General features: G+C 49.3%; 9 protein-coding genes across 9 annotated transcripts; 4 read left to right on the top strand and 5 right to left on the bottom strand.

The window, feature by feature from the left end:
* Window positions 1-71: 71 nt before the first annotated feature.
* N7516_004780 (EF hand domain protein) lies at window positions 72-3,449 on the top strand (the record flags this gene model as incomplete). The annotated part of the gene is made up of 1 exon (XM_057217500.1): window positions 72-3,449. The coding sequence occupies one exon, from the start codon at window positions 72-74 to the stop codon at window positions 3,447-3,449; it is 3,378 nt and encodes a 1,125-aa protein (XP_057079383.1).
* A 646-nt stretch (window positions 3,450-4,095) lies between these two features.
* Window positions 4,096-5,648, top strand: N7516_004779 (Major facilitator superfamily domain general substrate transporter; the record flags this gene model as incomplete). The annotated part of the gene is made up of 4 exons (XM_057217499.1): window positions 4,096-4,227; window positions 4,282-4,562; window positions 4,622-4,968; window positions 5,029-5,648. The coding sequence occupies 4 exons, from the start codon at window positions 4,096-4,098 to the stop codon at window positions 5,646-5,648; spliced, it is 1,380 nt and encodes a 459-aa protein (XP_057079382.1).
* A 647-nt stretch (window positions 5,649-6,295) lies between these two features.
* On the bottom strand, window positions 6,296-8,190 carry N7516_004778 (putative MFS multidrug transporter; the record flags this gene model as incomplete). The annotated part of the gene is made up of 5 exons (XM_057217498.1): window positions 6,296-6,639; window positions 6,700-7,373; window positions 7,430-7,608; window positions 7,666-7,923; window positions 7,993-8,190. The coding sequence occupies 5 exons, from the start codon at window positions 8,188-8,190 to the stop codon at window positions 6,296-6,298; spliced, it is 1,653 nt and encodes a 550-aa protein (XP_057079381.1).
* Window positions 8,191-8,604: 414 nt separating this feature from the next.
* N7516_004777 (methionine aminopeptidase MAP1) lies at window positions 8,605-9,918 on the bottom strand (the record flags this gene model as incomplete). The annotated part of the gene is made up of 3 exons (XM_057217497.1): window positions 8,605-9,249; window positions 9,300-9,698; window positions 9,784-9,918. The coding sequence occupies 3 exons, from the start codon at window positions 9,916-9,918 to the stop codon at window positions 8,605-8,607; spliced, it is 1,179 nt and encodes a 392-aa protein (XP_057079380.1).
* Window positions 9,919-10,239: 321 nt separating this feature from the next.
* On the top strand, window positions 10,240-12,148 carry bna4 (kynurenine 3-monooxygenase; the record flags this gene model as incomplete). Its single annotated transcript, XM_057217496.1, has 3 exons — window positions 10,240-10,354; window positions 10,654-10,868; window positions 10,943-12,148. The coding sequence occupies 3 exons, from the start codon at window positions 10,240-10,242 to the stop codon at window positions 12,146-12,148; spliced, it is 1,536 nt and encodes a 511-aa protein (XP_057079379.1).
* Window positions 12,149-12,368: 220 nt separating this feature from the next.
* N7516_004775 (WD40 repeat domain-containing protein) lies at window positions 12,369-14,211 on the bottom strand (the record flags this gene model as incomplete). The annotated part of the gene is made up of 2 exons (XM_057217495.1): window positions 12,369-14,003; window positions 14,095-14,211. The coding sequence occupies 2 exons, from the start codon at window positions 14,209-14,211 to the stop codon at window positions 12,369-12,371; spliced, it is 1,752 nt and encodes a 583-aa protein (XP_057079378.1).
* A 667-nt stretch (window positions 14,212-14,878) lies between these two features.
* N7516_004774 (cornichon family protein) lies at window positions 14,879-16,062 on the bottom strand. Its single transcript, XM_057217494.1, has 5 exons — window positions 15,880-16,062; window positions 15,569-15,718; window positions 15,310-15,465; window positions 15,169-15,235; window positions 14,879-15,106 (listed from the first exon to the last, which is right to left on the bottom strand). The coding sequence occupies exons 2-5, from the start codon at window positions 15,670-15,672 to the stop codon at window positions 15,014-15,016; spliced, it is 420 nt and encodes a 139-aa protein (XP_057079377.1). The 5' UTR covers window positions 15,673-15,718; window positions 15,880-16,062; the 3' UTR covers window positions 14,879-15,013.
* A 432-nt stretch (window positions 16,063-16,494) lies between these two features.
* Window positions 16,495-19,825, bottom strand: N7516_004773 (putative ATP-dependent permease ADP1; the record flags this gene model as incomplete). Its single annotated transcript, XM_057217493.1, has 2 exons — window positions 16,495-16,731; window positions 16,784-19,825. 2 exons carry the CDS (start codon window positions 19,823-19,825, stop codon window positions 16,495-16,497), a joined length of 3,279 nt encoding a protein of 1,092 aa, XP_057079376.1.
* A 1,100-nt stretch (window positions 19,826-20,925) lies between these two features.
* N7516_004772 (uncharacterized protein) lies at window positions 20,926-22,304 on the top strand (the record flags this gene model as incomplete). Its single annotated transcript, XM_057217492.1, has 3 exons — window positions 20,926-20,958; window positions 21,044-21,507; window positions 21,575-22,304. The coding sequence occupies 3 exons, from the start codon at window positions 20,926-20,928 to the stop codon at window positions 22,302-22,304; spliced, it is 1,227 nt and encodes a 408-aa protein (XP_057079375.1).
* Window positions 22,305-22,331: the final 27 nt, after the last annotated feature.

Here is a 22,331-nt window from a genome sequence, read left to right as displayed (position 1 = left end):
ATGAGCTACACACTGTGTTCCTGACGTTTTTGTGCAGCTTCCGCTAGCTTAACTTCCGCCAAACCTCCGTCATGTCCGATTCGCGCTCAGGGCCAACCTCACTAGCACGATATCGACCTATCCTCTACCTCTTTACTGGTGTCGCCGCTGCTTATGCGATTCTCTACGTTCACAATAACGTCATTTCGCAGCCATCATCAACTTCACTCCGTCGTCGAAATGCTGTGCGCCGCGGAAGACCAGCCGAAGCTGAAGAGCTCGGGATCGCTGATACTCCATCCTATCGAGCCATTACCCACCTTGAACAACTAGAGCGTCAGAATGGTGTATATGGGACATTTCGCATCGAGACAGAGGATGGGCGTCGCGTGGAGAGCGGTCTTCTTCCATCACTCCTCGCAACACGCGACCAGCTGATGGAAGAAGTTGGTGTCCCACCTGCTCATGCAGAGCGCATGCGCGAAATGATGGAAGATACGTTTCTCGAATCCTTCCTTGCACTTGATTTCCCGTCTGCGCACATTCTCCCAGAAAACACCCCAGAGAGAACATACTTGACAGAACAACTTCAACGTCGAGGTATCTCCCGAGCTGGTATCGAAAGAGCTCTGCTCCGGTTCAACGGAGATGTGAATTACGGAGAGGAGCTGCGTCGGCGACGACAGAATGGTGAACGGGTCACTCTCTCAACCTCCACTTTCCCAGACGTGACTGCGCCCCCACAAAATCTTGACGGCGGTGAGACGGTGATGGACGACCAAAGTGTCTTCTCATGGCGTGATGGAAACAACGATCCTTCTTCCAATAGGGAAGGCCAAAACCTGCTCAACCTACTTTACCACATCGCTGAGGATCAGGCGCGGAGGGACGGCTACATCCATCGTGGAGTTACCTGCAATAGCTGCGGTGCCATGCCGATTCAGGGCATCAGATACCGATGTGCCAACTGCATCGACTACGATCTGTGTGAAACGTGCGAGGCAATGCAGGTCCACATCAAGACACATTTGTTCTACAAAGTGCGGATCCCAGCCCCATTCTTAGGAAGCCCTCGTCAATCTCAGCCTGTATGGTATCCTGGGAAACCTTCAATGCTCCCGCGCAGCCTTCCACGCCCTCTCGCGAAGCGTCTCATGAAAGAATGCAATTTTGAGAATACTGAGCTTGATGCACTCTGGGATCAGTTCCGCTGTTTGGCTAATTATGAGTGGGCGAACGACCCGAACAAGTTGCATATGGCCATCGATCGCAAAACATTCGACCGATGCTTTGTGCCTAATACTTCTATCCGGCCGCCGCCTCCCAGTCTCATTTACGACAGAATGTTCGCATTCTATGACACCAATGGGGACAATCTCATCGGGTTTGAAGAATTCCTGAAGGGATTGGCTAGTCTCAACAATAAGAGCAATGACGAACGGCTGCGACGTGTGTTCCGTGGCTACGACATCGACGGGGATGGTTTTGTCGAACGCAAAGACTTCCTTAGGGTTTTCAGGGCATACTATGCGCTGAGCCGGGAGCTTACAAAGGACATGGTTGCTGGCATGGAGGATGACTTCTTAGAGGGCGGAGCCCGTGATGTGGTTCTCGGTAGCCAGCCTATCAGCTCTGCATTTCCTGGCAGCATCCCTTCTGGTGAACGTTCTCGTACAGGCGAAGGCAAACGCATGAATGCCGAGGGGGACATGGAAATTGCCGACAATGAAGGAATCATGCGACAAGACGGAGATGACACTGGTGATCACCATTTGGTCGTGGGCGACGCTGCTGTTAGATCACAGTTTAGTCGAATGAGGCCATTGTTCCCATCTACACTACGCCTAGCACCCACCGAGACCACTCCCCGCCCTTCGGATGCCATAGAAGGTGACCAAAACGACAACGAAGAAGACGAAGATGGTGCTAGCGAGACTAGTGAATCAGACCAATCTAGCTCGTCGGTGGCCAGTGGGATCTGGCCCCCAGCTGAACACATTCTCGAAGAAGATATCATCGAGGCCCTTGGGTCCTATATTCCCGCTCGAGAAATCACGGATCCAATTGATCGGGCTCGTGTGGCGGATGCCGTTTATCACAGAATGCGCGAAGATGACCAGAGACGTGTGTTTGACGCCCGTCAGCGTGGAATCGACGAGCGTTGGAGGCGCCGGGCTTTCTATACGGATGAAGAAGATGGCGCCACTGTCCCTGAGGGGTATGAAAGGGATCCAGCCATCGATGACTCCAGCGATGAAGACCGAGATGAATCCGAATCGCGCCCACCCTCTTTCCGGTCGCGATCCTCCTCCAAAGTACGATTTCAGGATGATCTTAATGACGACGAGTACGACGTCCGATCTAACCCGTCGACCTCGTCGCGGAGTATTCCTGTTAGCGAGCGATGGGGTGGCTTTGAGATCCCAGAGATCGAGAGGGACGTTGGGAAAGAAATCTTGTATCAAGTCACACAACAGGGATTCAACGAGCTTCTAGATATTCTATTCAAACCGAAAGAGGACCTTCTAATGGAAGTATATCGCACGCGAGCTGAGCGCAAGGTCTGGGCCCGCGAGATCGAGCTCGCCGGAAAAGAGGACCCCTCAAAACGCGCCGCAACTGAGAACGCTCCAGTTGAAGAGGAACTGGAGGAAATTATCAACGACCGGCCACTTGATGAGCTATTGCAGCGTGCTGGCTACGGAATCCAGAGCCCAGCTCTGGCGCCTTCCAATACCGGGGTAGTAGCTCCTTCGTCGGCGGAGCCCACCGCCTCGGATGATGATGGTGGTGATGAAGATGAATATGAAGAAGACGATGATGACGACGTGCGACCAGCTCATCTCGCTGATCCCGGAGAAGATACTGGATTTGGGCAAGCGAGGCCCTTCGAGGAATCCGACACAGCATCCGCCACTTCGTCTGATTATGACGATGATATCGCTGCCTCTCAAGCGTCTGGTGCGGAGCCATCCATCCCGATTGTTGAAAACGATACACTTCACTACGATCCAACCCTCCCACAGCATCGTCCTGACGAGCCATTTATGATACACCCGGAGGTGATCGATGAATCCGACTCCGACCTGGAAGAATCCCCAACTACAAGCATAAACCCTGATCTCCCTCCTCAGTTCCGACTCCAGCCCGGGACCACCTCTCTTCCCGCCCCATCTTCTCCCCACTCCTCCCCAGAAGCCGAAGCCACGGCGCCCAAGCTTCCTCCCTCTCCTATGCAACCACTCCCACCCCCTCACCGTGTCAATGACCGGCCTCGTGAAGCTCCTCCACGCCCACCTTCGCCCCGGACTCTAGCCCGTTGGGTCTATTTAGACCAAGTGGAACGTGAGAACAAGGAACGTGGCAACGGTGCGAGACTGAACTTTGAAGAGTTCTCGCGCCGTATGGCTGCTGATCGGGGACGCCGATTGGCATTTGTGGCCAGTTGGATTGAGATGGCTAGCTTTTGATTCTGAGATTCCTATATTAACCTAGATGTACATTATTGTAAATTAGTGATACTTCTAAGTTGATACAGATTGGTTACAATGACAATCTGATTAACTACCCCCAAAAATGAGTGTCTGATTTCCTAATTTGCTAATTTTCTAACGGGCTACTGGAAATAAGAGTCGGCCGTAGTGGCGTAGACATTCATATTAACCCAACTTCTAGTTAACTATACGGAGTAGTTACTAACTATAACATCCACTAACTAGTCCAATGACAGAATTTGTAGCACCTCATTTCTCCAAGATACTCTTATTCCAACTATTACAACCGAAAATACCTCGGAAATAAGAATTCTGTGGCCCAGCCCTTGAAGCACGTTCCCTCATATTACGTGCTTTTGGAGGTCAATGGCTCACTTCGCACGATTCTCCTCTTATCGATTTAACCATCACCCAAAGTTCTTCAACCGTCCCCGATCAACTAGTCCCAGCCGTGGGGTTCTATCGGGCGAGAAATAAAACCAAGAAATCGCGATTATAATGGGCTCTGACGTGCTGTGTTATTTTGTTTAACATTCGCAACCCTGGGGCCCATAGCCATGCAGTACTATAATACTGGCTCTCTCCGGTGCTATGATTCGTGTAGCAATCTTCCATATCTATCATGGCTCTCGAACGTCTGGTCCGGTTCTACCGGTCATGTCTTCTCCAGATTATCCTTGTCGGATTAGTCGCCTTCTGCGAGCCCGGTATCTGGACTGCTCTCAATAACCTTGGAGCTGGAGGAAATGCCAAGGTAAGTCGCTTGGATCTTGGGAATCTATGCAACTACTGCTAACATATTGTGCAGCCTTACTTGAACAATGCCGCCAATGCCTTGACATATGGACTCATGTCAGTAGGCTGTTTCCTTGCCGGTGGTGTTACCAACAAGATCACTGCGAAGTGGACCTTGTTTATCGGTGCTGCATTCTATACTCCCTATGCGGCTGGTCTATACTGCAACAATCGTTATGGGAATGAATGGTTCCTCTTGCTCGGGGCTGCTCTTTGTGGAATTGGAGCGTCTCTTCTATGGGCTAGTGAGGCTGCCATTGCAGTTGGATATCCAGAGGAAGAGAAAAGAGGACGGTATGTTGAAGCTCCAAACCGTCTGCTAGTTGTTATTTGACTGACTGTTTTATGTTTAGCTATGTTGCAATCTGGATGAGTATCCGCCAAATGGGTCCGCTTGTTGGTGGTGCGATCTCCCTCGCTCTTAATGTCAATACCGCGCATGTTGGCAAGGTCACCTACACAACATACTTAGGCCTTGTTGCCATCTCATCTCTTGGAGCTCCATTTGCATTGCTGTTGTCACAGCCGCAAGATGTCATCAGAAGCAATGGCACCAAGATCCCTTACATGAAGAAAACCAGTCTCTCTGTTGAGGCTCGCGCTATCTGGAAGCAACTTCGCAATAAGTACATGCTGCTACTCATTCCGGTCTTCCTCGCGGGACAATTCGGTGCAACTTATCAGGGAAACTATTTGACAAGTATGACACCTCCACCCCTCCTTTATCAATTATGAATGGCAGCACTAATTGATAGATTAGCTTACTTCAGCGTCCGCTCCAGAGCCCTTGCGTCTTTCTTGACAGCCGTGGTCGGTGCTGCCGCCAATATATCGACAGGCCTATTCTTAGATCTGAAACTTTTGTCTCGAGGAACCAGATCTAAAATTGTATACATCTTCGTCCTTGTCTTTGTCACAGCGTCTTGGATATGGAACGCTGTCGTCGAGACGAAACTCTCCCGCATGGCCCAACCACCCGCCTTTGATTTGGGCGATGGTCCCTTCTTCAACTCGGCTTTCACAGTCTACATCTTCTTCAAGTTCTTTTATGAGGTGCTGCAGACATACATCTATTGGTTGATGGCCGAGATCAAGGGAGCGCAGGGAGATGGCGATATCGCCAGAACAACCGGCATCCTAAGATCGTGGGAGTCCATTGGCAGTACGATTGCTTACGCAGTCGGCGCAACTCACTGGCCCAACTTGAACCAAATGGCACTGGGCTTTGCACTGTGGGGTGTTACGATTCCATTTACACTTCTCGCAGTGTTTGGCAATTGGAATGTTGCTCAGACCATAGGGGTGGAGGAAGAGGAACAGACAGACAGCAGTAGCTTGGAGGCTCAGCGGGTTATTGTCAATTCTGACGGGAAGGATTGAACATATTCTACTATGGTTGGGTGAGAGATTTGGTAAAGGAACAACCCAGGTGATTGTTGCTGTCAATGTAATAGAGCTTGTAGCTTGTGTTCATGTCGATGTTGATGCCCTAAATATACTAAATATATAGATGGGATTGAACACCAATGTTAGAATGTTAGAATATATGCCCCAGATACTTCTTATGGATCTACTTCCCCGTTAGTAATACCATATCAAACTAGTTAACTATCTAATGCCTAACTAGTTATCTAACTATACTGTAGTTAGTTATTATTTCTATAGTCTTTCTAGAAGTCTTATACGGGTTTTGTTTGAGTATTTCCCCCATTATTGGTGTTATAGCTAGAGCATAGGTAGTAAAGACGGCTTAAAGATGCTTATTTCTTTAGCTGATCTGTGTTTTGAAAATCTATGTTCTTTTCCTGATTGCATTTTGGAAATAGACACACAACTCCTTTTATGTCCAATATATCCAGTATGCCTTCTTTGGTGTCTATGTGATGAACATGGACAATTCCCAAGCCAACCCCAATGCTAGATAGAACACATACCATAGTAAGTTCCATAAGAGTTTGTTGCTTTTCAAATAATGGAAATCCGAAACTTTTTGAGTATCCCTAGATAGATAGAGCTTCACCTGTGTATTAGCGGTTGAGTTTGTTTTCACGGATGAAACAGCTGCTCAACAAAGCGAAGAAAACCACAACAACCAAAAAGGCGAATCCCTTGTTGGTGGACCAGCCATAAGAGTCCCGGACAATCTTGGCGGTTGTTGGGTCAAGGGTTTTGATGAAATCCAGACTTTCTCGCACGCCTTCAACAATCTGATCGATATTCTTACTGTCGCGTAGACCTGACCGCAATCGATTCCGCAAGACTTGCTGAACCACAGTTGATGACAAAGAGAGACCAATCACGGATCCCAATGAGCGGAACAAATATGAGCAAGCAGTGACGACCGCCTGGTCTTCATAAGTAGCATTCGATACTGGTGAAGTAGTTAGCATGCCTTGAAGGGGGTGTATAGTAAACTTAAATAAGGACTTACTCAAACCGATCAAGGTTGTAGTGACACCAATGCCATTGCCGAATGCTGAAATTACCATTCCCAAGATCATCGGGACTGTACTAGCCACCACACCACCGGAGAACAGGTATATGCAGAACACACCAGTTGCAAGAGAAGCATACGCAGCAACTGTCAGCCAGTAATACTTGCCATACCATTTCATCAACAAGCCTGCAAAAATGGATCCACAGACGCCAGAAAGAATGCTTGGCAATAAGCGCAGCCCTGCAGTCGTAGCAGATACACCATCTACCGCCTGGAAGTATAAAGGGATATAAAACAGGGCGGCAATCCATCCCCCAAAGCTGAAGAAGTTGCACCCGTAGCAAGCAAAGAATGTTCGGTTGAAGATGATGTGACCAGGTGCGAAAGGTTCTGCTGCTAGGTAGATCTCAACTAGGATAAAGACCACGAACAAGACAATGGAGACACCCAGCGAGGCAATTGTCAGGGGTAGTTTCCATGAAACATTACTACCGCGATCAAGACCAATTAAGAACCCAAGAACAGCGCCAACGAGGACTACAGCGCCAAGGAAGTCGATGCGACGCAGCTTGGTCTTCCAATGGGCGCTCTCGCGAGCGGGCAGCTTGAGCAAGAACGATACGGAAATGAATGCAATAACGCAGAGAGGGAATTGCGCTAAAAAAGCCCTAGAAAAAAAAACGTCAGATGGCGTAAAGAGATGTGGATCTTGCATCATTCATACCAGCGCCAGCCAATGTAGTCGGAGAGAATTCCACCCAAGGGTGCACCAATGCCGGCACCTGTTGCATAGATGATATTGATAATACCCTGCCAGAGCCCTCGATCACGAAGAGGAACAATATCACTCATCAAAATGCTGACGACAGTGGTCATACCCCCACCACCAATGCCTTGGAAGACCTGTTCGGAAATAGTCAGCATTACATGATTTAGAATTGAAACCATGTGCGAACATACACGAGCAGCAATCAACTCATTGATATCTCGAGCCAGACCGCAGCCTAAGCATCCTGTACCGAAAATCGCATATGCAAAGAGAAGACACGGTTTGCGACCAAAGATATCGCTCAGCTTGCCATATAAAGGCTGGAAAGAGGTTAAAGTGAGAAAATAAGAAGTAGCAATCCAGCTGGTCAGATTGAGAGCTTTGAGATCGCTACCAATCTGACCATAACTGGCCATAATAATTGTCTGGTCGGCCGCTGACAAGAAGATCTATACATCCCGTTAATTACAATTCCGATAACGAAATTAAATTAATCAGCATTGAAAAAGAATTCATACTCCAAGCGAGATGGCAGGAACAACATATTTAAGCTGCTTCTGCGCATCATGGAACGGCTCCTTTCCTGAATCCTCTGGCTGAACTGGATCCCCTGATTCCACATGGTGATTAGAAATGGTGCCGTTGGAGACAGCGCCGTTGGAGGACGCCCATCCCAGCAACGGGGAATTCTCGGTAGGAGATGCCTCTGGAGCCATTGTCGAGACTGTATCTATCGAGATCGCTCCAGATTATTCCAAAGTCAAAATGACTTGACTGAACTTCTACGGGGAAAGAAACGAAAAAAAAAAAACAAACAGAAGAGCGAAGGCCTCATAAACCCCAAAAACTTTCCCCACACGTGAAGATAAGAGCCCCCTCACTCCCAGGGCCCGACTTATCCGTTTCGGCCAATCAAATGTCCCCAATCCCTCGGGCTTATGCTGCTGCCATACCTTTGATCTGCGACGACATCGGCAAATCCTTGGGCTATGGTCCTATGTTGTACTTTGTTTGATAAATTACCTCAATTATAGAACTATATTGATAGGCATTGAAACGGTCATAACGTCGGCTGTTGAAGAGGTATCTGAATATGCAGATGTTTCCAATTAACTCCTAATTCAGCGAGTTCATGCTGTCGAAGGCATCGAAACTGGCCCACCAGGTGAGTCAGCCAGACGGGCAGTCAGAACCTCGACACCATCCTCAGTTACGAGAAGGGTATGCTCGAATTGGGCTGACAGAGCGCCATCTTGGGTGGTGCTGGTCCAGTCGTCGGGCCAAGTGCGGTCACGGTGGGTACCAATGTTGATCATGGGTTCAATTGTAAAGCACATACCCGGCTTGGCAGTGCCAACAGCTTTGTTCTTAGCATAATGAGGAATGTTGGGCGCACAGTGGAACAGTTGGTTGATACCGTGACCGCAGTAGCTTTTGACGACACTGCAGTTACGGCCCTTGGCGTGTTTCTCAATGACATTTCCAGGTTCACGGAACAGCATGCCAGGTTTGACGAGGTCAATTGACTGGTCCAAACATTCACGCGAGGTTTCCACCACTCGGACGGCCTCAGGGTTCGCAAGTGCCTTGTCTCCAACATAGTAGGTCTCGTTGATATCGCCGTGGAATCCCTTGTGGTACAGAGTGACATCAATGTTGACAATGTCTCCATCCTGCAAGGGCCGTTGATCGGGAATACCGTGACAGATAGTCTCGTTGACCGAGGTACATACAGACTTGGGGAAGTTCATGTAGTTCAGGGGCGAGGGGTAAGACTAAATATATGTCAGTATGATTTTGTGCACCAGAGAGTAGCTCCTCATACATCACGCTCGATACAAGCCTTGTGGACAACCTCGTCGATGTAATCCGTTGTTACACCAGGCTTCAATTCACGTGCGGCTGCATCCAAAACCTCACGAGCCAATCGGCAAACCTTGCGCATACCCTCTTGTTCCTCCTTATTCAAGATGGTGATGTTATGACGGCCGATAAGCTTTTGCTCGGAGCGGGGAATACCATCGCGGGCATAGTCCGGGTGCGGGATCGCCTTAGGAATCGTTCGTTTGGCGGATAGAGGATAGACGGGCCTCAGGGAACCGCTGTATGGGAAGGACGGGTACGGATTGAAGGTTCCGGTGGCTGGATCTGGTTCAGAAACTACCTTCGGAGGAAAAAGATTGGTGAGGATATTACTCTTTTTGTGAATGTTCTTATGTTCGCTCTGGAGTAGATGGTCAGCCCTTGCTTCCCGAATAGAAGGGAGCATATATTGCGCATCTTCCAGCCACATCCGAGTGCTTACATACCCAGCTTCGCTTGAAACAGTCCTGCGAACAGAAGAAACTGTCCGCGCCGCTCTTTAGACATGTCGGGCATTGTAGAGTGCCTGCGTCGTTGGGGCAGTCCACACCCCGGCATTTGCGATTGGCAGCTTCAGCCATATTGAAATAGCAGAAGCGAAAAGAATAGAATAATTGAGGGAATACGTAGTAAAGAGTGGATTAAATGGAGACCAAAACTTCAAGAAAATCCCCGCCGGCCGCAAGGGCGATATAGAACTAAACTTCATTTGGACTAGTGTCAAAATGGCTGATATTAGCCTGAGGTACCAAGGCAGCAAGGCAACGATTAAAATGACTAATGTCGATCATTTTGGGAACATTGGAAGGGGCCGATTTCGCAGCACGTGATGACGACTTACGATTCCGTTTCAACTCATATCAGTTTTTATTTTGGACATTGACCACCTGAACAGTCATATGATGGCCATTCCGAGGCAGAAAGTGGTTGTTGTGGGTGCCGGCCCAGTAGGGTCATTGGCAGCACTGTATGCTGCGTCAAGAGGTGATGAGGTGGAAGTATATGAGCTCCGTGGAGGTACGTTCCAATGCCTTGTGTAACCCTTTCTTCTTCTTTTTACCTCTGCTTGGCCACCGTTCAGAATGGTCTGGCTGTTAAGAAATGCGGTACTTGTATTTGGCCGGAAATGGCTGGCTTTTATCAAGACAGCATGTCTCGCAAGGTCCCTGCCTCAACTCGTCAAGAGAAAACCACCCCGATTAATCTATATTGTGATCTGTTACTGTATTCGATACCCCCTGCACTTGTCCTGGGCTCAGTTGTGATTCATTGCGAATTCTTCCGAACTGACACCAATAATCCCTGCACATCCGTAGATCTCCGGGACCCTACAACTGTGCCATTGAACTTTACCAAGTCTATCAACTTGGCACTCTCCGAACGTGGCATTACATCTATGAGACATTCTGGTCGGGATGATTTGATCGACAATGTCCTCCGTGAAGCGATCCCCATGCATGGACGAATGATCCACGGACGAGACCGAGGAGATCTGTGGGAAGCTGCACAGGCCTATGACGTTCACGGCCGGGTATGCACCGATCATCTGCTTGGCAGTTGTTATTGCTATTTGCCCTGCATATCATAGCTAACCAATACTACAAGGCTATTAATGCTATCGACCGAGGAACTCTCAATAATGCTCTCCTCGACGAGCTTGAGAAGACCCCCAATGTCAAGCTATTCTTCAACTACAAGCTCACCGGTGCTGATTTCCGCACCAACAAAGCCTGGTTTGAGCGTAGAATCCCTGGCGAGACACCTGTGCCCGATGATGCTGGTATAGCTGGTCGAGTACCGGAGATCGAGGTGTCCTTCGACTACCTCATCGGTGCAGACGGTGCACACTCCGCCGCGCGCTTCCACCTGATGAAGTTCGCTCGTCTTGATTATCAACAAGAGTACATCGACGCTCTCTGGTGCGAGTTCCGGATTCCGCCGACAGAGGATGGAGACTTCCGCATCTCGCCAAACCACCTCCATATCTGGCCTGGGCGCGAGTTCATGTTCATAGCACTACCATCAGCGGATAAGTCATTCACATGTACATTATTCGCACCATCCTCGCACTACAACACCCTCGAGACCTCGCCACAGGGCCTGCACGAATTCTTCGACTCCCATTTCCCCGGCGTATGCCCAGAGCTAATCGAGCCCGCGGCATTGAGTGAGCAATTTGTGGAAAACCCGCACCTCCCACTGATCAGCATCAAGTGCAACCCCCACCACTTCAACGCCAGCGTCGTCATTATCGGCGATGCTGCTCATGCAGTCCTGCCCTTCTACGGACAGGGACTGAATGCCGGTCTCGAAGACGTCCGGGTTCTTTTCGAGGAACTGGACAGACATGGAGTCTACGACCCTAACTCTAGCGTCTACACACGCGGTCTCAAGCGCCAGGGAGCCTTCCAAGCGTACACAGACCAGAGGTGCGCTGATACGCATGCTATCAACGATCTATCGAAGGAAAATTACCTCGAAATGCGCTCGGGTGTCAAATCGCCGCTGTACAAGCTGCGTAAGACGATCGAAGAAACTATCGACCACCATTTCCCGATCTTTGGTTGGAAAACTCAATACGCCCGTATCAGCTTCAGTAACCAGAGGTACTCGGAGGTAATTGAAGCTGTTCAGCATCAAAGCCAAGTGCTTGGTCTTGGTTTGAGCGGGGCTTTGGTTGCTGGTGTTGGTGCTGTATCCATCCTGATGTGGAAGTACCCTCAGTATCTCTCGCCCGTGGGGTTGGTTCGGTGCTCGCGTCACCTGGCTTGTGTCGGGCTGAAGACTATACGGAAATTCATTTATATGTAAAACTGCTTTGTCGGAAGGGTTGGCTTTTGAGTGAATATGTGACAACATGCCGATTTTTAGAAGATTTTTTATGTATCTAATTTATTACATCAAGTAGCATAGCACAGGCAGCGGCCTATGATAGAAAACATCGCGGGCATAAAAGGAAAACATTCCAAGACTCAAGTCTGGACTTTTGATCAAATTAATATGAAAACCTGATGATAATGACTAAAATTCTTTAATCCCAGTACCTGATAGTACCGTCCAACCCACCAGTGACAACCTTACTGGATTCATGGGGATGCCAGTCTACACAAGTAACAGCACCGCCTTCCTTTCCACCAGCCTGGATCTTGTGGTACATCTTGCCAGTTTTCCAGTCCCAGAAGCAGACATAGCCACCGCTGTCACCGGAAACAAGGAACTGGCCATCAGGCGAGACCTTGAGGTCGACAGCGTACCCGGAAGTATTATGTCCAACGAAGCGCTTCTTCCGGTTTTGACGGAATTTGTCCGTTGCGCTGTAGACGACAATCTGGTTGTCGCCTGACTGGAAGGCAACATACTTGCCATTCGGGTGGGGTGTCGCACGGGTGAGTGCGAACATGTATGGCTCTGCGATGAACTTAATCGGCACAGGAATTCCGTATTCCCAAGCGCGCAGCGACTTGTCGTCGGAGGTGGAGATAAAGCGGCGGTTGTCATCAACGAAAGTGAGGGTGTTGACGGCTGCTAGATGGTGGTCATACTCTTGGACCAGCTCGCCGGACCGGGTGTCGAATTGTACGATCTTCTTATCAGACATACCAGCCAGGAACTCGTGTGAGTGATCTGCGCCGGGGTTGAAGCGGACGACGTGCGGTGTCTTGCCTGTGGAAAACCGGCCAAGGCATTTGCCGTATTCGGTATCCCAGAGCTTGATCTGTCGGTCGTATGAACCGGTAAGGAAAGTCTTCCCCGATGGGTGGAAGTCTGTGTCTGAGATTGCCTTGGTGTGGCCGGAGAAGGTCCGCAAGAGTTCCCGAGAGTGATACACATCCCAGAGCTTGGCCTTTCCATCGGCTGCTGACGAAAGCAACAAGTGCCCAGAGTTGGGGATGAATCGAAGGGAGGTGATCGGCTTGGTGTGCGACTTCCAAGTTTGCACAAGCTTTTTCGGTACGTAGTTCTTGGTGGTGCCGGGCTCTTTGCGCAAATCGATATCCAGGTCCTGGGGCACGTGCATGTACGTCCGGCCCTGGTAGTCGTACTGCTCCGATCCGTGGAACTCGGTGGTTTCTTGCGTGGCAAGGTCGCCTTCGTAGGCAGTGGCATCCTTGCTCATGGCTGGCATGGGCGCCGTGGTAGTCAAAGTCTCGTCTTCCTCTTCGACGTATTCCTCGTCGCTACCAAGCGCGCGCTCATCTCCTTCAGCAACCTCCACATAGTCATATTGCTGGTCGTTCTGGTATTTCGCCCAGGGTCCCAGATATGCGCCCTCTCCTTCCACAACACTGGAGTCGCCCTTCTTTTGCCGCTTTGTCCGCCAGTTTGCGGACGCGCTCTTAGTCGGCTTAATTTGCACAACATCCCGACCTCCATATTGTGCCGCATTTTCGAGGTTTCCAACAAATTGATCCGGCATTGTCGGATTGCGCGTGTATCCCAGACTCTGAAACGTGCGATGTTGCGCCGCAAATGTGGACTCGCTGATGGCTGCCTCTTCGGCAAATCCTGTCGGTACATTCTTTCTTTTGATACCGTTTCCCGGACCCGCTGGGTTGAACGGATTGATAGGGCCCTGGGAGGGCTTGGTGATATCATCGTATGTAGCATTGTAGGTGAGAGCTTGGGATGAGGCGTTGGCGAGGGCCATCTGCATATGCGCTTGGTCCTGTAGGATCGTTAGTCTTATCTGCTCGTCATGGCTGAGGCACAAGAGACAAAAGAAACTCGGAAGAAGGGTGATTATGGGGGGACCAAACCTCTGTATTGACCTCTGGTGCAGCAACGACCTTGGTCGCGGTCGTCACAGACGAGTTCGGCATAGCTGTGGCGTCATCGTCGCTGGAGTCATAACCGAGACCTAATAAGGTGGACATGACTGATATTTTAAAGAGAGTAAGAATGCGCAGACCTCAATGCCCCTTTGCAACAACGTTGGGGTTGAATGTGGTTGGTGAATGGTAGATGGTGGAGGATGGGAATTTTACGGGCGTCGGGAGACCCCCGATACGAAGGCCGCGGAACAGCCACCGCAGCCAAGCTGTCTATCAACCAACCCCAATGCAGCTGCGATCAGTTAGGTGCGTATATCAATTATGCCTACTGTTTTCTACTCTTGCTACACCTATTTCATGGCCATGGTATTTATCAAACAAGAAATCATGTAAATGTTAGAAACCTTGGGTATCGTACGCTCTTCATTGCCAACCACATGGGAGGTATATACAACTCAACAGGTCGAAAGACACAGCAAGATTAACACAGAAGAAGAATTGAAAACAAACAAACAATATCAAAAGAACATGCACCACCAGGAGTCAATCATACAGTGTCTCGAATCAATCCAGCTCACATCCCCAGCTCGAGACACTCCAAAGGAAATATCTATTACTTCTCATCGCTGTAGTCCTACCAGCAAATATCTGAAGGCTGAAAGAATTCGTTGCTCATCCGTAGTCATGGCCGCTCAAAAGATAAGGAACCACATCGATATACCGAGTTATATGGTATAGCGGCCGTCTTGGAGCTGCGGTCATGTTCGAGGGTTGCGTGAACAGGCTGAGAACAATGTCCAAGGAACACTGATCCAGGAACTCATGACAACAGCTCATCAACAGACGGCTCCTTGATCTAGCCGGAACGACCATGATGCATCGCATATTCGGTCTTTTCACGCAGTCAGTGGCCCTCATCGCGGATCAGGGCAACAATCATGCTGTAGAGGTAGAAGAAGAACATGAGAAGGTGGAAGCCAAGCTTGATGAAGGATTCCTAAAAACACGAGTTCGAGTTAGTCATTGCGCTGAAGTTTGCGACTTAGAAACCAAACCGACCTTCTTGTGCACGTTCAACTTGCGGAAAATCTCGGTCGCATCCAAAAGGTGCTGGTTCTCGTAGATCCTATATTTTTGAAAACGACTCGGTTAGCCTTGTTCTGAGGGGGGCTTGGGCTACTCGGGGAGCTTCCAACGTACTTCTTGGCGTTGAACAATACGAGGGGCAGGTTCAGCACGATGGCGATCCAGTATCCGTTGATCAGGAAGAGGAAGGTCAGGAATGCGTGGACAGCGGCTTCGGGGATGATGTAGGCGTTAAGGCGGTTGCAAAGGTCGATAGGGTTGATGTAATCGCTGGAGAAAAAAAAAAAAAAAAGAGGGAGAAATGTCAGCTTGTGTTTTGTAATATGCGTGGACCCAAAGCAGTTGCTTGGAATATATGACTGGAAAGACTCACCATTCGAGATCACTGTACATAATCGTGAAGAACACCTGGAGGAAGAGGTTGACGGCGTTGATCAACACCGACAAAAGGTAAAGCCATGCTTCGCCAGACATCATTGCGAAATTGACGTTGCGTCAAGTATAATTGGCAATATTTCAATTGCTAAACAGAGAATATGAGTAAACTGTCTGCGACAAAAGTGGTTGAGGTCAGGGTGGATTGAAGAGGCCGGAATTGGAGATGTTTGTGGGGTTCTGCGGCCCAAGGAAGACAGAGGAATCCCACAGAGTCCTCTCCGGAGAGAGGGGTCAAAGCTCACTCACAAATAAGATGCTAAATGCACTCAAGCTGGTGGAGATGAAAAGAACGAGGCAAAGATGAGGTGGGATCGAAGGAGGGAGTGGTCGAGATTAGCGAACTGCGGTCGAACCTGAACGGGTCGGCGGTGTCGGTGACGGGAGGGCTGGTCATCATTAGCGCAACCCGCAAACGGGGCTGGTAACGTATATGCTGTACTTTGGAGTACTCGATAAGAAACAGCTTCAAGATGGGTCGGACTCGAAATAAATTATTGACTATTGGGTTGGTAACCTAGTTCACTAGCTTAGGTTGACACGAGAGACCTTGGAAGGTCTGTGACGTTGATCCTGTAGGTACATGTTTGAGGTACATGAGGTCTGGATCAAATGTACCCAACTACAATGTGATTTATTTGGAAACATGGAATGCAGGGGATCGTTAAGAATACCTATCTTGTCTATATACATAATGACAAACTATAGATCGCAGCATGCAGGCTTCTATGCGCCTTTAAAGAGCAGATACGAAACAATGTCGGACAAGGACAACGACCAAGCCGAACCCAAGGCAAAACACAGAGTTAATGGAAACGCTCTCGATGGTATCATACCGGTGTATAGTAACACAAAGGGACTAGCTCATCGCTTCTCGACAAGTAGGAAATGCATTGCACTATATGCAATGATGAGGAAGGCCCCGGAGATGACAGCCAGTCCGATAACGTCGCCCCAGTAGGCCTGGGTGTCAAATCCAAACGCGCTTAAGATAGAGGCACCAGGAACTTCAATATCCAAACCGTACTTGTGATCAATCAAGGTGAGGAAAGTCACTTCGTTGACGATCAAGGCCTCGAAGCCATAGTGGAAGATGGACAGCTGGTACTATTGTTAGTAGGGAAAACAACGCTCAAGTTTTAGGGGAACTCACAGTCTGCAGCCACAATGCTGACTTGGGGATTGCATCGTGATTCAGTAGGAGGCCGGCGAAGAGCAAGCTGAAGAGCATCACCAAACTGCCAATAAGGTTGGCGACTCCGCCATCCCGGAAAATGATGCCGATGAAGAGGCAAATGTTGGCCGCCGCAAGATTGAAAAGGACCAGAACCAGTAAAAAGCGGAAGAATTCAGGCCATGCCGGAATCAAACCCGTCATGGGATATACGATGATGCCCATGATGATGGGAGGAATTAGCCTCAAAGGAACGATATCAAACACGACCTTGGACGCAAAGTATGTGACCGGATGATAGTAACCATTGGCACGCTCACGTACAAACAAAAGCCGCTCCGTGGAGAACACGTTGAGACTAGTCAAAGTACTGAAACCAAATAGAGCCAAGATGAAGAAGAAGAGACCAAGACGATTCTGGAAGCCTCTGATATCGTCCGTGAGGCCATAGAAGAGGAATCCAGATAAGACCGCAAGAAGGATGGCAATTGCGTAATGGGTGAGCATCAGCATCGGGTTTCGATAAAGATTACGCCATGTCCGCTGAGACAGGATGATGAACTGCCGCGCCAAACCAACTCGAGCATAGCCCTTAGACTGTCTCACAGTATCCGATAACATGGGTGAATTTGGTGAACCGTTCGCATCCTGGGCATTCTGAACGGCGGCCAAAATCTCATCATGCACAAAATGGCAAACATCAGAATTCGCGTAGCTGGCTACCAGAATGTCCAGATCACTTTGTCCAGGTGCTGGCGGAGGTAGCTGATCTGGATCATCAAGGATTTGCGGAGGAGCATTACCATGTTGGCGAGAAAGACGCAGCCATTGTTGATGATTCTCAGCTACATCCAATGTAGCACTCTCGTCATCTGTCTTGGGCGTGATTGGGCGCTCATTATGTTGCTTTCGGGAGTAAAGTTGGCGATCTTGTTGCTGTTTCAGAGATACCCGGCGTTTGTTTTTGGGTCTCCGGGTCGCCTCTGCGCCGCTCGAGTTATCTTCAATGCTCTGGATCGATGCGCTGGTGACGGACTTGACAGCCCTCAGACTGCTTGATGCAGTCTTAGGTGGACCAGTGCGTTCATCCACAGAGGACGTTACCCCGTCCGTATATGACGAATGTGTGCCACCGGCGTGCATTGTAAGATCGACAAGGTAATCTGCAATGTTGAATCCCGGCGGACAGGAATAGCCCACGCGGTCGAAATACTGCTGACATGATGAGAAAGGACCGGAATAGACCGTGCGTCCCTCGGCAAGAAGGATAAGTCGGTCAAAGAGAGCAACAATGTTCGAGCGAGGTTGGTGGATGGTGAAGATAACGGTGCGGTTGTATGTCTTGGCTAGCGTCACCAGACACTCAACCACATTGAACGCATTGTAGGCATCCAATCCGCTGGTGGGTTCATCCAGGAACAGGATACTAGGGCTGGTAACTAGCTCACAAGCAATGCCGACTCGGCGTTTCTCTCCACCAGAAATGCCACGACCATTACCTTCTTCCGAGCCAATCAATTGATCCTTGATATGGTAGATCCCAAGTTGCTTTTCAACCTCCAGAACTCTTTGCTCTTTAGCTGCCCGGCTCATGTCCCGGGGAAGTCTGAGTAGGGCGCTTGTCAAGATGGTCTCATGGACTGTCAAGGTGGCAAGCATTGTGTCTTCTTGGTCGACAAAGCCAACCATGGTCCTGAAGTCATTGTCGTCGATTTTCTCACCGTTGACATAGAAATCTCCATTCACTGAGCCACGCTTGTTCTTTCGTGCCAGGATATCGAGGAATGAAGTTTTCCCAGCACCAGATGCTCCCATAATGGCCGTAATCTGGCCTGGTATGGACGCACCTTGAATACCAGAGAGAATCTCTTTTCCATTTAGCGTGTAAGATACATTGTCCCAGTACAAAGCCGCAGGGCGATAGTCTGCCAGGAGTTTGGCAGTTTCGTCGTCCGAATCATCCGAGAGAGACAAGCGAAGATAACTGCGGCGCGCAGCACGACGGGACAGATACCAAACGAGCAGAATGACAGCAACCACAAATAGTGAACTTCCCGCGATCACGCCAGCAATGAGAGGCGTGTTGATTTTCTTCACGGGGCGCTCATATCCCGGTTCGTCGGTCTTGTACATGCACTCTCCTGAATCGCATGACAAGAAGATGCTGGGATCACCAAAGACGCCCGCAATCAATCCATTCATTTGAGGCTCAGAGAAAACGCTCTTGGTGCCCTCCAGGGTTGATTTAGTATCAAAAGTAGCCGGGCCCTTGATCAATTGATCAAGGAAATCGCTCAGATCAATGGACCCGTTCTCGCCACAGAGGAAACGGCCCGGAATACATTTGCACTGGAGGTGCTCACACTTGTAGTGAGTTGTATTAGAGCTGTAGTCTGTTTCCATGTTCCACTCGCAAGTGTCTAGGCCGCAATAGAATGACTCTTTCTGGTCGACCCAAAATTGGAAGCTACATGTTTCATCCTCAGCTTTGCAGGAGAAAGTCACCTGGGGCTTGCGGCCGTCGAGCTGTTTCAAGATCGCACGGTTGGTCACATCACACATTTGAAAGTTCTCCTTGACCGTGACGCCTTGCTTGTGACACACGCCTCCTTGATCTTCTGGCATCATCGCGTTGCAGGCATTATCCGAGTCGCAGACATTGCAGTTGATGCCTTTCCAGCCATCCTTGCATTGACAGGTATTGGAATCACGCTGCGGTCGGTTCAAGTCGTCGGCCAACGAACCGCATAGTGGAACCGAGCAGTCGTCGCCTCCAAATCCGGGGGGACATGAGCATTTCCCATTAAAGTTGTTGCAATCCGCAAAATGAGTGCAGTTATAGTTGTCGAGCTGGCAGTTGAAGCAAGCCGGACACTCGGGGCATCCGGATGGCCGATCATCGAAAAGGGAATAGGATTGCGTAGCGAGGTTTGCGTCGGAAAATTCGCTCCATGCTGCAGCAGATCCCAGTATAGGAGTTAGTGTGAGAAGCGAAAGAGATATTGCGCCAGTCAAGCGCATCTTGTGAGAAGGATGCTTGCGTGTCCTAATACGCAGCGATGCCAACAACTGAAGAGATGCGGGGCGGACCGCCGAATTGATCAAATTAGAAGATCAAGCTGGAGCATATAGTTGAAGTAAAAGATAGAAACAAGGAGGTGAGTTTGAAGGTTGAGGAACAGAAAGCGGAGAGAGGGTGAGATTGGCCCCCAGACGATGACGCGGGCGGAGAAGCGAGAGAGGCTGGGCTGCTGCATAGGCGTCAGGAACCCGCAGGTGACCGCTATACAAAGTTGATGATAATTTTCATTCTACAGCAACATTAACTAGATATTCCATGATGTTAATATTTCTTCCTTCTCAGTTCTGTATGGCTGCCTAGGTGGTATTTGTATTCAATGCGGGGAAACACGTGATGCCATGATAGGGGACATCTACATCGTCGGTCAATTTAGTGACGAAGGACCTCGACGTTGTTCTACACTCCCCGGGTTGAACATTGCATGGGATTCCCTTTTGGTTATCGTGATCCTTATGGCACAAGAGCAGAGTGGCTAGCTGTTGCCGGTATCACTCATCCAGAGGAGAGGAGCCAAATGAGACAGCTCGTTGAGAAGTCTCCAGAACTCATCTGCACCCTCCCTTGCTTGGCCGAGGAGAACAATGGTAAAGGACCATTGTATTGTCAACTTTGTATTGCCGCTGTGACACCGTACTATATGAAGAACAGCATAAAAAATACTACATAAAAAAAAGGCATTTACTTGAAGTCTTCCAATCCGGTTGCGGGCCAACGCTTAGATACAACGATGAAAATCACCGTCAACAATAAGAACTTGGAGAAGTGCTGTCTTTTATCTATTGTATCGTGTATCGGGGGAACACTGGATTAGATCTGCGCTGCATATAAACCACATAAACGATGATTTCAATTAGGATCGTCATGATGGATGAACACGACAACTCATCACGTGACGACACGGACACCAAGAAGCTCATAGGTAAAAGCGGCGGTCACAACAAGACCCAAATTACTACCTATTCAGCTGGATCTTGGAACGTCACAGAACAGGATATTCAGTTGTAGTTAGCTCGCTCGGTAATGCTCACTGTTCTCAACCATGGTGAAGATTGAAGCTTTTGCGGTTGAACAGGTACCTCCCCGCATTACCCCATGACTCGGTGGTGTTTATCTGTTCCTTGTGTCTTTACAAATTCCCATTGCTAACCAGTCTGCAGTGGATGGACAAGTATGAGACCACTGCCAAATATAATACCGCCGAAACCTGCTGCGCATCCATCTCCGTCGACGATCTCCGCGCGCTGTCCGATGACAAAGAGTCCAACCCTCTTGCCCACCTTCAATCCACGAAACTTACGTATGGGGCGATCCGTGGATCTGATAAGCTACGAAATACATTGGCGAATCTATACTCCGTGAGAGCACAAACACAATTGCCGAAGGATAATATCTTGATCACTCCTGGCGCAATTCAAGCGAACTTCTTGCTGCTATATACACTGGTTGGCCCAGGAGACCATGTCATCTGCCATTATCCAACTTATCAGCAACTGTTCTCCGTCCCTGAATCAGTGGGGGCCGAAGTCAGCCTATGGAAATCCAAAGAGACCGATAGATGGCAGCTGGACATTGAAGAGCTGAAAGGCCTTATCCGTCCCAACACAAAATTGATCATCATAAAGTATGTCTAACTCTTTTCATTACCATGCAGGGCGCGCTTTTTTTTCTAACCATCATGCTCATCATAGCAACCCGCAAAACCCAACTGGAGCTATCATCCCGCGCCAGACCCTCGAACAATTGGTCGATATTGCCCGGGAAAAGTCCATCATCATCCACTCCGATGAGGTCTATCGCCCACTTTTCCACAATATCAGTCCCGCAGACCCCAGATTCCCACCCACACTTCTTTCCATGGGATACGAACACACCGTGGTGACAGGATCCGTTTCCAAAGCCTACAGTCTGGCGGGTTTACGGGTCGGCTGGGTTGCGTCGCGGGATAGTTCTATCATCGAATCTCTTGCTAATGCGCGCGATTATACAACCATCTCGGTCGGGCAAATTGACGAAGCAATTGCCAGTTTTGCATTAGCACCGGATTGCATCCACAACCTTCTGAAGCGAAATCTCGATCTAGCCCGAACCAATCTCTCCATTTTAGAGAAATTTATCGATGCTCATCGCTGGGCGTGTGAGTGGATTAAACCGCAAGCCGGTACCACTGCATTTGTGCGCTTCAACAAGATGGGAAAACCCGTGGACGATGTCGCTTTCTGTGAAATGCTTCAAGAACGGACCGGTGTGATGCTTGTGCCGGGGAGCCTTTGCTTTGGAGTCGGAGAAGACTTCAAGGGTTATGTCCGCATTGGGTATGTCAATGAAACCGAAGTCCTAGAGCAGGGCTTGGACGCATTGGGTAAGTTCATGGAAGATGGATATGAGGATGTCCCAGCGAAGAAGCGCTTGCCAAAGTGATATGCTATCTTATGCAATTTGGTCAAG

The sequence above is a fragment of the Penicillium verrucosum genome (assembly GCF_028828655.1).
Source record: "Penicillium verrucosum strain IBT 35672 chromosome Unknown utg000001l_segment0_segment0, whole genome shotgun sequence".
NCBI classification, from domain to species: domain Eukaryota; kingdom Fungi; phylum Ascomycota; class Eurotiomycetes; order Eurotiales; family Aspergillaceae; genus Penicillium; species Penicillium verrucosum.
This window is presented reverse-complemented; position numbering and strand designations above follow the sequence as displayed.